The sequence below is a fragment of the Suncus etruscus genome, chromosome 13 (assembly GCF_024139225.1).
Source record: "Suncus etruscus isolate mSunEtr1 chromosome 13, mSunEtr1.pri.cur, whole genome shotgun sequence".
NCBI classification, from domain to species: Eukaryota; Metazoa; Chordata; class Mammalia; order Eulipotyphla; family Soricidae; genus Suncus; species Suncus etruscus.
Window position 1 is genome coordinate 16,242,501 of NC_064860.1, and position 15,650 is coordinate 16,258,150.

Here is a 15,650-nt window from a genome sequence, read left to right on the forward strand (position 1 = left end):
AAACATTTCAGTGCACACTTGAAATATGTGAATCTCTGAATAGTCTAATCAGATCCATTTTTCTTAAGGAAAAATAAAGTATATATGGGGGGGTGGAGTGATAATAAAGTGGGTAGAGCACTTGTCATGCACAGGGCTGACCTGGGTGTGTGATTCCTGAGTACAGAGCCTGGAATCAGCCATGAGCACCACTGAGTGTAGCCCAATTACCAGCTTCCCAAAAGAAAGGTCTCTAGTTCAAAGCTTTTCTATGGCCTCTTGTGTGTACCTGACACTCTGGTTCTTGTCACTCAGACTCACAGTGCCTGAGTAATGTGTGAGGGGTATCCTGAGCCCCCTCATGGGGCTGACATTTACTGGCAGATACTTTCATGCTGAGGAGAAACTTGATTCTACTTTTTGTATCAAGCAGATGTGAGTCTTTGGCCCACATGATCATGTCCTTAGTAAATAAGCAATAGCCCTTGGAAGCGTCTCCACTATATGAATGGCTGCCATCCTCTAGAAATATGATAATCATTAACATTCATCCCAAAAGAAATATTTTTTCTCTACATTCTCCCAAGCATTGAGCCCCATTGAACTCTGTCATTTCTGACAATGCTAGATGAAATCAATATAAAATGTGTCTTTCTTTGATTATTTACTTTGATCTGCATTTTGCCTTAGCACTCATTCCTGGCTGTACTCAGGGGACCAGATGTAGTGCCAGAAGCCAAACTGCGATTGGTAGCATGCAAGTTTTTAATTCCTGTACTATTTCTCTGGCTCCTGAAGAGCATTTTTTGGGGGCAGGATTTTGGCCAAACATGGCAGCGCTCAGGTTACTCCTGGCTCAGGAATTACTCTTGGCAGTCTCGGGAGACCATATGAGGGGCAAGAATTGAACCAGGTTGGCTGTGTGCAAGGAAAATGCTCTACTTGCTGTGCTATTGTTCTAGCTCCCTGAACAGCATTTATACCTGTATAATTTATACCTGGAGCTTTTGTCTCCTGATGGTCATTTTCATTGATTCAGTGTTGCTTTGGGGCCACACTTGGTGGTGCTTAGGGCTACACCTTGTTTGGTTTTCATAAAGACTGCTTGGTGCCAGAGATTAAATCTGTTCTTCTCACATTGAAAGCATGTGATCCAGACTTTTGAGTCTATCTCCATTATCTTTTATAATCCATATTACAAATTCATTTTTGCTGACTTATCTTCTAACTATGCTGTGGCATCTCTCCCTAAACACTAAGTTTTAGCTCCTCAACCCTATCCTTTATTGCTTATGGTCTCTGGCTTTATTTCCTCACTTTTGCAATCCCAACATCATAAAACAGCACACACTATTTTCTTTATTTGGACAATCCACTTCTTCCATCCTAATGGACAATCCTGTGCTATTCTTGGACCCCACCAGTTGGCTCTATGAAATATGGATCAAAGATGACTTACCTAATTGTTGAGCCCACTTTATGGCACTACCAGTGTCTCCAGCATTGCTTTCGGCCAAACACACAACTTCCTGCCCAATCTTCCACCCAATTAATGGGTAAAAGCCTTGAAATAGAAGCAAGCCAATAAACAATGGAAGCCACATGGTGATGGTTAAATTGTTAGTGACTCAGACTACAGAACTCTTTGACAATGTCAAAAAACTAAAAACAAACTATCATGACTGATGTCAGATGCCCAAGTTCAGTCCCAGCCCTCTCACTAGCTGTGGACACACAAGTTTCGAATCTTTCAGCCTCAGTTTCCCCAACTGTGAATTGGTCTGCCTCACAACAGAAACAAAGAGTGTGAGAACGGTTCTTTAGTAGAAAACATGCCATTGGGGGAATGGGACTGAGATGGGATGGGGGGACTCACCACAATGGTGGAGGGAAGTGGTCACTTTGGAGGAAGTGGAGAGAAGGGGTACCGAGAGGCAGTAAAATATCAGGCAGGAAATCAAATTAGTAACAGTATCAGAAACCAGAGAGCCTAAAAGAAACAATAAAGGTAGATGCCATAGAGGCAGAGGGGAGGAAAACAGAGAATACTGGTGGAAGGAAATAGACACTGGTGATAGGATTAGCTGCTGGAATATTGTACACTTGAAACTCAAATAACTGCAAATCATGGTGCTTCAATTAACAAAAACTAAATTAAAATGAGAATAAAAGTATCTGCATCAGAGACCTCTAAATTCTCAGCCACTCGATGAATATAAGATTAGTTCCTGGCATATAAAGGATAATGAATATCAGCTGTTTCCTTGCCACAGGCATATCTGTGTCTCTAGTAATGCAGGAATTATATTTCACCAGTGAAATTAAAGGTTGAGGGCTGGAGAGAGAGTACAAAAGTTAAGGCACTTGCCCAGCAGATGAATGACATTGATTCAATCCCAGGGACACATAGGGTCCCTTGCGCACTGCCAGGTACGGTCCAACTCTCAGGAAGGAGGAAAGAAAGGATGGGGGGAGGGAGGAAAGAAAGGAGAGGGGGTAGAAGGAAGGAAGGAAAGAAGGAAGGAAGGAAGGAAGGAAGGAAGGAAGGAAGGAAGGAAGGAAGGAAGGGAGGGAGGGAGGGAGGGAGGGAGGGACGGACGGACGGAAGGTGGAAGGAAGGGAGGAAGGGAGGAAGGAAGAAAGGAAGGAAGGAAAAAAGGAAGAAAGGAAGGAAGGAAAGTTTGTTAGATGAGATTGGTTTGTTAGATGAGAGAATAACTATGCATTTATCTCTGGTTATTTTTGTCACTGTTGTTGGCGAGGTTGGGGCACACTTGGCCAGGATTAGGGGCTACTATTGGCTTTATGCTTGGGAGGGAGCATGGAGGTCCAGTTGCAGTTCTAGGGATCACAACCAGGTCTTCCATTGGCCAAGTATGCTTCAGCCCACAGGCTCCATCTGTGATCTCTTTTTCTTTTCTTTTCTTTTTTTTTTTTGGTTTTTGGGCCACACCCAGCGATGCTCAGGGGTTACTCCTGGCTGTCTGCTCAGAAATAGCTCCTGGCAGGCACGGGGGACCATATGGGACACCGGAATTTGAACCAACCACCTTTGGTCCTGGATCGGCTGCTTGCAAGGCAAACGCAAATGCGCTATCGCTCAGGCCCCCCCCTTTTTTTTTTATTTAACCAACTTTATTACATACATGATTGTATTTGGGTTTCAGTCATGTAAAGAACACCGCCCATCACCAGTGCAACATTCCCATCACCAATGTCCCCAAATCTCCCTCCTCCTCACCCAACCCCCGCCTGTACTCTAGACAGGCTTTCTATTTCCCTCGTACATTCTCATTATTAGGATAGTTCAAAACGTAGTTATTTCTCTAACTAAACTCATCCCTGTTTGCGGTGAGCTTCATGAGGTGAGCTGTAACTTCCAGCTTTTCTCTCTTTTGTGCCTGAAAATTATTATTGCAAAAATGTCTTTCGTTTTTCTTAAAATCCATAGATGAGTGAGACCATTCTGCATCTTTCTCTCTCTCTCTCTGACTTATTTCACTTAGCATAATAGATTCCATGTACATCCATGTATAGGAAAATTTCATGACTTCATCTCTCCTGACAGCTGCATAATATTCCATTGTGTATATGTACCACAGTTTCTTTAGCCATTCATCTGTTGAAGGGTATCTTGGCTGTTTCCAGAGTCTTACTATGGTAAATAGTGCTGCAATGAATATATGTGTAAGGAAGGGCTTTTTGTATTGTTATTTTGTGTTCCTAGGGTATATTCCTAGGAGTGGTATAGCTGGATCGTATGGGAGCTCGATTTCCAGTTTTTTGGAGGAATCTCCATATTGCTTTCCATAAAGGTTAAACTAGATGGCATTCCCACCAGCCCATCTGTGATCTCTTAACAAGACTTCTATAGTACCACAACCCATATTTTCTCATTTCTGTCTCCTTTGCTAGGGGAAAAGAAAGAGCTGAAAAGGGGAGAAAGTCAGGAAAACGATTTTTAAAATTTCATTTTCAGTAACCATGTTAAGTCCAGGGTCCTGACTCAATATCCCTGGCTTCACTGGATGGGCAGTTTTACTCTCTAGATCTTGTAGTTGCTAGGTTTCAGGGACCATCAGTGGTCCTCAAACTTTTTAAACGGGGCCAGATCAATGTCCCTCAGATTGTTGGAGGGCTGGACTATAGAAAGAACAAAAACTATGAACAAATTATTTTGAAGTGAAGAAACAAAATGGGAACAAATACAATATGTGGCCCATGGGCATAGTTTGAGGACCACTGGAAGAATAACTAATAAAATGCAAACGATTTTTTTGGTTTTTTTTGGGGGGCCACACCCAGTGACACTCAGGGGTTATTCCTGGCTATGCACTCAGAAATAGCTCCTGGCTTTGGGGACCATATGGGACGCCAGGGGATCAAACTGCCATTTGTCCTAGGCTAGAGCAGGCAAGGCAAATGCCTTACCTCTCCGCGCCACTGCTCTGGCCCTTAAATGCAAACTATTTTTTAAGCACTAGATAAGTATTGTTCACACCTAAATTTTATTTTTATGAGTTTTCTGTTTGTTTTGTTTATGGGCCACAACTGGCAGTGCTCAGGGGTTACTCCTACCTCTGTGCTCAGAAATCACCCCTGGAAGGCTCAGGGGCGATCCTGGGTATGCCAGGGTAATCCTGGCATATAGAATGCCAGGATTAAATCCAGGTCAGCCTCATGCAAGGCAAATGCTCTACCTGCTGTGCTATTACTATTTATATATACATTTTTAATTGTTTGAGAGGACATACTTGGCAACGCTCAGGGGCTACTCCTATCGCTACAATTCAGAAATCATTTGGGTGGGCTCAGAGGAACATACGGGATGATGAGGATCAAGTCTAGGTCATCCACATGCAAGGTATACCCTTCACTTGTTGTGCCTATCGCTCTGGCCCCTCAAATTTTAAAGAAAGGAGACTTCTAGCACATAAAATAACTGGTAAGGAAAGAAAGAAAAAAAAACGAAGAGATCAGAAAGAAGTTTAAAATACACAGAACAGGGCCCGGAGAGATAGCACAGCGGTGTTTGCCTTGCAAGCAGCAGATCCAGGACCTAAGGTGGTTGGTTCGAATCCCGGTGTCCCATATGGTCCCCCATGCCTGCCAGGAGCTATTTCTGAGCAGACAGCCAGGAGTAACCCCTGAGCATCGCTGGGTGTGGCCCAAACAAACAAACAAAAATACACAGAACATATATTGTAGGTAAATATTTGGGAAGCCAACCAAAATACTTTCTAACTTTCTGAAATTTTCAATAATATCTTTATCATTTTAATGTGCTTCCCCCTCCTCTTCCTGCCCCTGCAGCTTTTGGGTCACACCTGGCAGTGTTTAGGGGTTTTTCTTGGCACTGCACTCAGAAATTACTCCTGGCAGGCTCAAGGGACTATATTGAATGCTGGAGATCCAACCTGGGTTGGCTGTGTGAAAGGCAAACACCCTACCTGCTGCACTATCACTCTGGCCCATAACATGCTTTCTTATTAAAACATTTTTTTGGATAAAATGCTTTTAAGAATAATAATAATAATAAATTGGCCTGGATGTAGTACAGTGGTTAGAGTGCAAGGCTTGCATGTATCCAATAATCAATTTCTGGCACCGAACACTAATGATCCAAACACTGATGGGTAATTTTTGAGGGCCCCCAAGGTACCAGGGTGACTCATATCCCCAGCACTGTAGGACCTGAGCAGCATCCTTTGGTCCATTAATTTTTGTTGTTGTCGTCATTTGGCTTTTAGGCCACATCCGGTGATGCTCAGGGTTACTCCTGACTTTGCACTCAGGAATCACTCCCGGTAGGCTCAGGGGACATATGGGATGCCAGGAATCGAATTCAGGTTAGCCATAAGCAAGGCAAATGCCCTACCCGCAATACTATCGCTCTGGCACTGGCTCTGTCTCTGGCACTGAACTATGGTTTGGTTGGCTGAGACTCTCTGGGGGGTTCCTGTGTCTCCTGAGTATTCCTGGGAGCTATTTCTTTCACAACAAAAGATTAAAAAATGTGAAGAGAAGGGGCTTGAGTGATAGCACAGCAGGTAGGGTACTTGCCTTGTATGTTCCCAACCCTGGGTCCCTTCCTCAGCATCCTATATGGTCCCCTGAGCACCACCAGGAGTTATTCATGAGTGCAGAGTCAGAAGTAATCCCTGAGCACTGCTGGATGTGGTCCTCAAACAACAACAAAATGTTAAAAGAAAATTGTTAAAATGGGAAAGCAGTGGACAAGCTAGATGGTTCATAGAGCTGGACATAGGTGATGCTCAGGTCCCCAGGTGATTCCTGGCACTTTATAGTATCCTTGAGCACTTCGAGGTGCAACCATGATGGTCCCCAACAAACAAACAAACAAAATATCTTAAAAGTGAGGCAAATGGATAAATAGCATCTTGAGTGTGAATTATGCTACATGACAGCCGAGGATATAGATCATTGCTTACCTCCGATGCTCTGCTGCGGCTGACTTCCAGTGTTAATGTCCAGAAATGTCCCAGTGCCCATGGTCAGCTTCACATCCCCGGGCTGAAAGCAGCACTCCCCAAACATGGCAGACTGCTGGTCGGCCACCTGCAACAGGCAGTAGGTCATACCCTGGCTGCTGCCTCACAGCCCCAAACTCTCTTTACCTCTCCTCCTTTTCCTTCTTCATAACAAAATACAACAAAACTAGGTGGTCCTTGGAGAGAACAAGGTATTGCAGTTGTTGGAGAAGAGCCACTGGAGTGACACATATGAAATTGAGGAGAGACCAGGGAAGGACCCCTTACTATGTGATATCTTCAGGGAAGTTTGGAACACAAGTTACGTGAGGGAAAGGAGATGAGGACTGTCCACCTTCAACTGACCTCAGATTTCTCTTCCAAGAAGAGAGATGGGTCTGTCTGACTGTTAGTGGAGGCTGGTCAATACCAGAAAGTATCCAGCCAGGGACTTCAGCAAAAGGAAAGCTAGTGGTTGGGACTGGAGAGCTAGCACAGTGGGGAAGGCATTTGCCTTGCATGTGGCTGACCGGGTTTGATCCCTGGTATCCCATATGGTCCTTGAGCACCAGCAGATGTTATTCCTGAACACAGAGCTAGAGTAGTAAGTCTTGAGCGTCACTGATTGTGATCCCCCAAACAAAAAACCATGAAAAGCTAACAGTCTGTCAATAGAGCCCAGTACCGATGTGGGGCTGGAGAGAGAGAGAGCATAGAGGGGAAGGCATAGGCCTTGCATGAGGCTGACTTGGGTTTGATTCCTGGCACTGAAGAGGGTTCCCTGAGCACTGCTAGGCACCATCCCTGAGCACAGAGCCAGGAATAAATCCTAAGCACATATGGGCATGGCACAAAACCCAGAAATACAAACTAGACAATGATTTAAGGTAAAAAACTTCTCTAAGTATAGCAGATAGCAGGTGGCTGACTTGAGTTCAATCCCTAGCATCCCATATGGTCATCCAAGCCCCAAGAGGAATGTGCTTTGAGTGTAGAGTCAGAAGTCAGACCTGCTCACTGCCAGGTATGGTCCCCAAACAAACAAAAACATTTCTCACTCTCTTAACTCTTCCAGCCCCCCAAAAAACTAAACCTGATCCTTCCCCTTATTCTCAAGAACTCCCGATCCTCCTAGGAAGTGGAATTGTAACTGAGGGCTTAGTCCAGTCTCGCCTGCTTCCTCCAACTACAGTGGCATTTGCCCACCTGATCTCTGTCTGGCCTTCTTGCCTAAAGACAATAGGAAAGCAAAGGCAAAAGTTGACTCAGACCGTCCACTAGGGGCACCCTCCTGGGGAGATCAGAACCCTGCAGCCAGAGACCAAGTCTTTTCAAGAGAAAAGATCCTTGTGGGGTCAAAGAGATAGCACAGCAGTAGGGCATTTGCCTTGCAAGCAACCTATCCAGGGTAGATGGTGGTTCGAATCCCGGCGTCCCATATGGTCCCCTGTGCCTGCCAGGAGTAACCCCTGAGCGCTGCTGGGTGTGACTCCCCCCACCCCCCAAAAAAAGAAAAGATCCTTGAACCTCAGAACCATCTCGTTCTTAAATCATTCACAAGGTTCTCTACTGGGAGATGCTACTAAGCCTTTTGGAAAACACAGATACAACATTCTAATTATCTTTAATGTGCCATTTGTCATTCATGGCTATACTGTATCAAATATAAACCAGGCGTTATTTTCTGCAAGCTTTCTTTCTCTGTGTACTCAGAGTATCAGAGATAACCAAGTTTTATTCAGAAGACAACCATAGGAACATTTTTAATAATTCTCCAGAAAATATTACGTACGCTAAACCAAACCAAAACACCAATAATAACAACCAAGAAATGGGGCTTGGAGAGATTTCAGCAGTTAAGGCAAGGCACTTGTTTGTCTTGTACATAGCCAATGCCAATGATTCAATCCCTGGCACCAAATATGGTCTCCCATTCCCTGCCAGGAGTGATCTTTGGGCATAGTGTCAGAAGTAATCTCTGAATATAGCTGGGTGTGGCTCCAAAATAAAAAGTCAGACTGCTATCCTGCAAGGACTTTCTCTGTCTTTCAAGTCTAATATTGGGGCTGAAGAGATAGTATAGTGGTTAGGGTGCTTCCCTTGCAGGTGCCTGACTTGGGTTTAATCCTCAGCATCCCATATGGTCCCCCAAACATCACCAGGAATGATTCCTGACTATAAAACCAGGAGTGATCTTTGAACATTGCTGGTTGTGGCCCAATAACTAAAACTAAACCAAAATAGAAACAAATAAAAATATCAAATCTAATCCCAGTTACCCACATAGAGTCATTAGGTTATACCATAACAGGAATTCATAGTATAAACCAGACTACTAAGAGTTTGACTTACCAAGGCCACTATTGGTATAGGCACACCAAAGATCTCTTCATCCACGAATCCGAAATTTTGGCTTCAAACAATGACAAAGGAAGTTAGATCTTTATGACTACCAGCAGCTCCAAAACGCAGCAGAAAATGGTTCCCAAATGCCCCCTCCCACCCAAAGCCACACAAGCAACAAGCAATATCTACATGATTAGTCTTTCTACACTGAGGAACAGAGACCATGCTGATGACCTGGTGTCAGCCTTACCTCGTGTCCCTGACGGGAGGCAGGAGGGAGAGCGGGATGGAGAGAAGGGAGGTGATAAAACTGCTCCAACACATCTGAGTATGAAGACATGTCGTCAGAAGCCACATCCAATAAGTGACACCCGAGTTAGCCATGCAGAAAGGAGAGAAAACACCCCACTTTACCTCATAAGGGTCAAAGAGTCCAGTTGTACTTGCATTGGAAAAATCCGTGGCAAACTCAGCGCCTAAATGTGTGTGGGAAATGAAATATCAAAACTTTAATCCTAGTCTCTGCTCCTGTGGAACTTTCTGCCCTCAAAATCATGCCCAAAGGGGAATTTCTCTGCAGCTGTCTCCTAGCTGATGAGTCCTCAGAGCATGGGAAGCATGCTAGTACCTCTCCTGGGAATGGCCTAACCTCCATGCAAGAATGATGTCAAAAAAGGAGGAAAGGGCTTCAGAGAGACAGTGTGACTCCCCCCATTCCCACCCCCAGCCAGGATCCAGTAGCTACAATGTAGGTCTGGGGCTGAATCCAAGTCTTACTGCCATTGAAAGTGACCTCTGCACAACAGTTGAGGTTGCATCACAATTTTAAACCTTCCTCTTTGTACACAAATCTGAAATCACTCTCCCTTTGCTATGACCTACTGTCATTAGGGTAACAAGGGAAAGTATGTTTAGGAAGAAACAAAAGGAAATGTCATTATTTTTGGTTATAAGGGGGGCATGGCTTTCCCCTTGGGCAAGTGGACTGGGGGTTCAATACTTGTTAAACCTAAGACAGGCCCTGTGATGCCAGAGAGTATCTGGTTCACCCTGTGGTTCTTGGAAGGGGGATCTCTAGACTGTATCCAATGATGCTTAGGGACATATAGAACCAGGATTGACCATATAAATCACATGTGCTTTCAGCCTGTACTCTCTCTGGTCCCAGGACCCTGGGTCATTTCTTAGAGGAACTGTTTTTCATCAGTAAGTTGCAGGGATCTGATATAAAGTGTTGGTACCTTTTGTGAGCTTATGTAACAACCAGGTATCAATGGTCCCAAAGCAGCAATTTTCTTCCTCAATGGCCTTTTTCACCTTCAAAATAGAATAGCAAATATAAGAGGCAAACTTAAGTTTTGGTTCCTATTCAGGTAGAGAAACAGTTTATAAAATATGCCCCAAGTTCTAAACAAATATCACAAGGTATGAAAAACTACTTTTATTATCGCACATGTATTACATGTTACATTATCTATATCTATCTATCTATCTATCTATCTATCTATCTATCTATCTATCTATCTATCTATCTATCCATCATCTCTTAGTTTTCACATATAAATATGTCTAAATAGAAACAGCCTAGCACAAAACACAGTGTTCCGCACACAGGTCATACGTAGCCTTTCACCTGTTAAAGTATATGTAAGAATGAATTTTAAAGGCCAGAAATATAGCTCAGTGATAAAGCACAGACTTTGCAAGCATGAGATCCGAGGTTCATCCAGCACCATACAAACACATACACAAACACATGCAATTAAAATTGGTTTTGTTTTGTTTTGTTTTGGGCCACACCCAGTGATGCTCAGATGTTACTCCTGGCTCTGCACTCAGAAATCGCTCCTGGCTTGGAGGACCATATAGGACACGGGGGATCAAACCCAGGTCCGTACTGGTAAGTCATGTGCAAGGCAAACACCGTACCACTGTGCTCTTGCTTTGGCCCCTCAATCACAATTTCTTACAGGCCTTGAGAAAATACAACACCTTGTGATATATGAAAATCAAGCTTCAGCATCCACAAATGAAGCCTTGTGTAGTTCAGCTCACAAGTTTCATAACCTAGAGCTGCTATCACAAACAATAACAGAAGCCTTGTGGCCTTCGAAGCCCAAACATATAACCAGGCTATGAAAATGATCTCAGATAACAAATATCTTCTAGGCTGGGGACAGATGTTAGACTCTATACTCTATATGTGAAGCCTTGGTACCACAAATAAAATAAAATGACTGCCTGACATTTTACATAAAAATCTCTCTCAACCTTTAGCAAACAACATTCCAAACAAGAGATGCCTCTTTAATCCAGGTAGTGGAGAAGGTACTTAAGACTATATGCAAAAGCAATTCCCTAAATCTTAGGGATTTCTAACTTTTATATTTTTAAGGTTTTGGCCACAACCAGTAATGCTTAGTAATTAGTCCTGGAATTTCTCTCTTTTTTTTTTTTATCTTTTTTGTTTTGGGACATACCCGGTGGTGGTGCTCAGGGATTATTTTGGCTCTGCACTAAAAAATTGCTCCTGGCAGTCTTGGGGGACAATATGGGATGCTGGGAATCGAACCTACGTCTATCCTGGGTGGGCCACATGCAAGACAAAAGCTCTACTGCTGTGCTATCACTCCGGCCCCTATTCCTGGGATTTCTAACTTATTTGAGCAGTGGGGCTGAGGCTTGGGGATGTTAGACCACACGACACACAGTGGACAGGAACTCTTCCTGGCTCTGTGCTCAGGAATAACCCCTATAGTGCTCAGGAGACCATGAGTGCTGAGATTCAAACTGGGGTTGGCCACTTGTAAGGCACATACTCTTTACTTCTGTACGATCTCTCTGGCTCTAGAATTTTAAATTTTATTTACCTTTTCAGATAAACATTTCCTGGTCTTGCTATGGTTTCCATAAGCACATCCTGAGACTCCCAACTCCTGAAGGGCAGGATTAATACAGTATTCATGCTTATAACCTCAACACCCACGCTGGCTCCTGGCAGACAGCTGATGCTCAAAAATAATGCTAACTCCAGGATACGGAAAACACCTAAATGTCGAATGACATGAAGGGGTAAAGAAGCTGTGGCATAGATACCCAATGGAATGCTAGGCAGCTCCAAGAAACCATGGGACCAGGCAGTTGGCTGCAATGCAGATAGAACTAGTGGGCATTTGCTGGGGCAAAGCCAATCTGAGGGAGAAGAACAAATAACCTGATCTTCTTAAGCATCTATGGGACATAGAGACAAAAACAAGGGAAAAATGCCAAACAGTAACAAAGTCTTGACCCTGGATAACCATAATAATTCCACAACCCTGGAGCGAGTGGGGGAAGAAACTGGACCGAGGGCACAAGAGAAGAGTGATAGAGGATATGGGCACTGTAGTGGTGATGGTGGGGTACAGTAACTACATTAATACCATATACTCTGCACTAATGCACCCATTAATGCACTATTACTCAAACTATAATAAAACTTAAGCTACCCACAAAATAAATAAAAATATTATTTTAAGAAAATTATGTTTATTGGGGTTGGAATGAATAGGGCACTTGACATGTGGTCAACCGAGAATGGAGCTCTGGCATCCCCTAGGGTTCTCCAAGTCCTACCAGAAGTAATTCCTTTGTGTTGGAGTAACCGGTTCTTACACTAGACAATTCTTTTTTGTTTGTTTGTTTTTGTTTTTGTTTTTGGGCCACACCCTGCAGTGCTCAGGGGTCACTCCTGGCTATCTGCTCAGAAATAGCCGCAGGCAGGCACAGGGGACCATATGGGACGCTGGGATTCGAACCAACCACCTTAGGTTCTGGATAGGCTGCTTGCAAGGCAAACACTGCTGTGCTATCTCTCTGGCCCCAGGACAATTCTTCTTTGCACGTGCTTGTCCCTCCAGTTTGACTCCTTCCAGTTTGAGTCCACAGCTAGCCTGTCTGCCTGCTGGTACCTTTTATCTGCTTGCAGATTGCTTGTGGTGGAAATTCCTGAACTTGTTTTATCTTTCTAACCTTATATGAATTATTTCCTATGTCAGCTTGCTTCCAGCCCCTTATTTCCCAATCCCTTCAGTTTGGGGCATAAGGTTCCCACTACACTTTAGTACAGCTAGGAATAAACCGTAAACATCACTGGGCATGGCACCTAAACAAAATGCTTTGTTTGTTGCTGAGAATGTAGCTAAATATTTTATGGACCAGGCCCTAGGTTCAATGCCTGAACAGCCAAAAAACAAAACAAAACAAAACAAAACAAAACAAAACAAAACAAAAAGAAAAACAAAAACCCAGAGAGCCCTGAGTCTAAAAATATTCTTGCTGGGGCCAGAGTGGTGATGCGGAGCGGTAAGGCATCTGCCTTGCCAGTGCTAGCCTAGGACGGACTGTGGTTCAATCCCCCCCGGCAACCCATGTGGTCCCCCAAACTAGGAGCAATTTCTGAGTGCGTAGCCAGGAATAAACCCTGAGTGTCACTGGGTGTGGCCCAAAAAACAAAACAAAACAAAAATAGTGCTTTCTAAATAAATAAGATAAACAGAATAGTAAATAGAAATACTTCAAGGTGAATTGTATTTTATTTATTTATTTGGGGGGCCACACCTGGTGAAATATGGGCATCCACATGGGACGCCAGGGGATTGAACCACGGTCTGTCCTAGGTCAACTGTGTGCAAGGCAAATGCCCTACCACTGTGCCACTGTTCCAGTCCCAAGGGTGAACTGTATTTTAAAAGAATCCATCAACTGGGGGCCGGTGAGGTGGCACTAGAGGTAAGGTGTCTGCCTTGCAAGCGCTAGCCAAGGAAGGACCACGATCCCCCGGCATCCCATATGGTCCCCCCAAGCCAGGGGCGATTTTTGAGCGCTTAGTCAGGAGTAACCCCTGAGCATCAAATGGGTGTGGCCCGAAAAACAAAAACAAAAAAACAAACAAAAAAAGAATCCATCAACTGGCAATACCATTTAAACATGCAACACTTAGAGAAAATATTAAATTTTAACTTCTTAAATTTAGAAATTGTGATTCTAGAACAGTTCCGGTTTTTTTTTTTTTGGTTTTTGGGCCACACCCGGCAGTGCTCAGGGGTTACTCCTGGCTGTCTGCTCAGAAATAGCTCCTGGCAGGCACGGGGGACCATATGGGACACTGGGATTCGAACCAACCACCTTTGGTCCTGGATCGGCTGCTCACAAGGCAAACACTGCTGTGCTATCTTTCTGGGCCCAACAGTTCCAGTTTTGACAGCAGGACTAACTAAGCTACTCATTTTTTCTCAGTTGGTGATTCGTGCATTTCTAGGAAATTTTCCATTTGATCTAAGTTTATCTAGATGTTTGACTGAAATTGTTTTAGTATGAAACTACTTTTTATCTCTATGAGGTCATAATTAATGTTCTCCTTCATTCATAATTTTAATTATCTGGGTCTTCCTTTTTCGTTGCTTAGCTAATTTATATATATATATATTTTTTTTTATTTTTTATTTTTTTTTGTTTGTTTGTTTTTTGGGCCACACCTGGCGGTGCTCAGGGGTTACTCCTGGCTGTCTGCTCAGAAATAGCTCCTGGCAGGCATGGGGGACCATGTGGGACACCGGGATTCGAACCAACCACCTTTGGTCCTGGATCGGCTGCTTGCAAGGCATACGCCGCTGTGCTATCTCTCCGGGCCCTAATTTATATTTTTTAAGGATTAGCCATGTTCAAGTTTTATTGACTTTTTTAAAACGGTTTTCAGTTTCCTTTTGTTTGTTTTGTTTTCCATTTTAGTCTTTATAATTCTTATCTTTTACTAGCTTTGGGTTAGTTGATTAATCTTTTCCAAAGTAGAATGTTAGATTAGATTGTCTCTCCCCCAACTTTTTTTGTTTGTTTGATTTTATGTTTTTGGGTCCCACCTGGCTGCGTTCAGGGGTTACTCCTGGCTCTACACTTAGAAATTGCTCCTGGCAGGCTCGGGGGACCATGTGGGATGCTGGGATTTGAACCACCATCCTTCTGCATGCAGGCAAATGCCCTACCACTGTGCTATCTCTCTGGCACCCCCCCTTTTTATGAACACCCACTAGTGCCCAAGGCTTACTTCTGGTTCTGTTTTTAGGGGTCATACCTGGTGGTACGGGGATTACAGGAAATCAAACTAGGATTGGTTGTAACCCCTGTACTATCTCTCAGGTACACAGAAAAAATTTCTCTGTAAGTCAAAAAAAGAATTTCTATGTATGCAGAATTTCTATATAAGGAGACAACCTTATTTAAAATGCCCTCAACTGGCAATAATTCAAATACCCTCAAACAGAATGTTTAAATAAACTGATCATATGTATGGAAAAGTCATATACTAAACACTAAATAGCAATGTAAAAAAGGAAACACACCACATGAATACATTTTAAAAATCAAAAATTAAGCTAAGAAGTCATATATTGGGGCTGGAGAAATAGTACAAGTATGGCATTTGCCTTGCATGTGGCTGACCCAAGTTTGATCCCCAACACCCTATATGGTCCCCCGAGCACTGCCAGGAGTAACCCTTAAGCACTGTCAGGTATAGCATAACTCTCTCTGCCCAAGAAGTCAGATACAAAAGCATAAATGCTCTATGAATTCATTTATACAAAGCTCAAAATATATTCAGGTAAAATGACAGTGTTAAGAAGTACACACAAATGACAAAGCAAAAGAGAATGTGACAGTGTTGGCTACTCTAGCTCTATGGTTATTCCAAGATATATAAGTTGCAAATGACCAAATCCATAAATGGCTGCACATTTTCACTGGACTCCCTTTCAATATGTGCTATCATCATTCATCACACAGCTTTTAAGAAAACAA

At 43.4% G+C, this 15,650-nt stretch overlaps 1 protein-coding gene across 1 annotated transcript in view; it reads right to left on the reverse strand.

The window, feature by feature from the left end:
• The window catches only part of GK5 (glycerol kinase 5), a 59,378-nt gene that overhangs the window by 18,197 nt on the left and 25,531 nt on the right, over positions 1 to 15,650 (reverse strand). Inside the window, exons 6-11 of the mRNA XM_049785381.1 lie at positions 10,058 to 10,133; positions 9,231 to 9,292; positions 9,067 to 9,140; positions 8,823 to 8,883; positions 6,432 to 6,558; positions 1,439 to 1,543 (exon numbers count right to left, since the gene is read on the reverse strand). Of these exons, the coding sequence (XP_049641338.1) occupies positions 1,439 to 1,543; positions 6,432 to 6,558; positions 8,823 to 8,883; positions 9,067 to 9,140; positions 9,231 to 9,292; positions 10,058 to 10,133 (505 nt within the window). The remainder of the gene's footprint in view (positions 1 to 1,438; positions 1,544 to 6,431; positions 6,559 to 8,822; positions 8,884 to 9,066; positions 9,141 to 9,230; positions 9,293 to 10,057; positions 10,134 to 15,650) is intronic.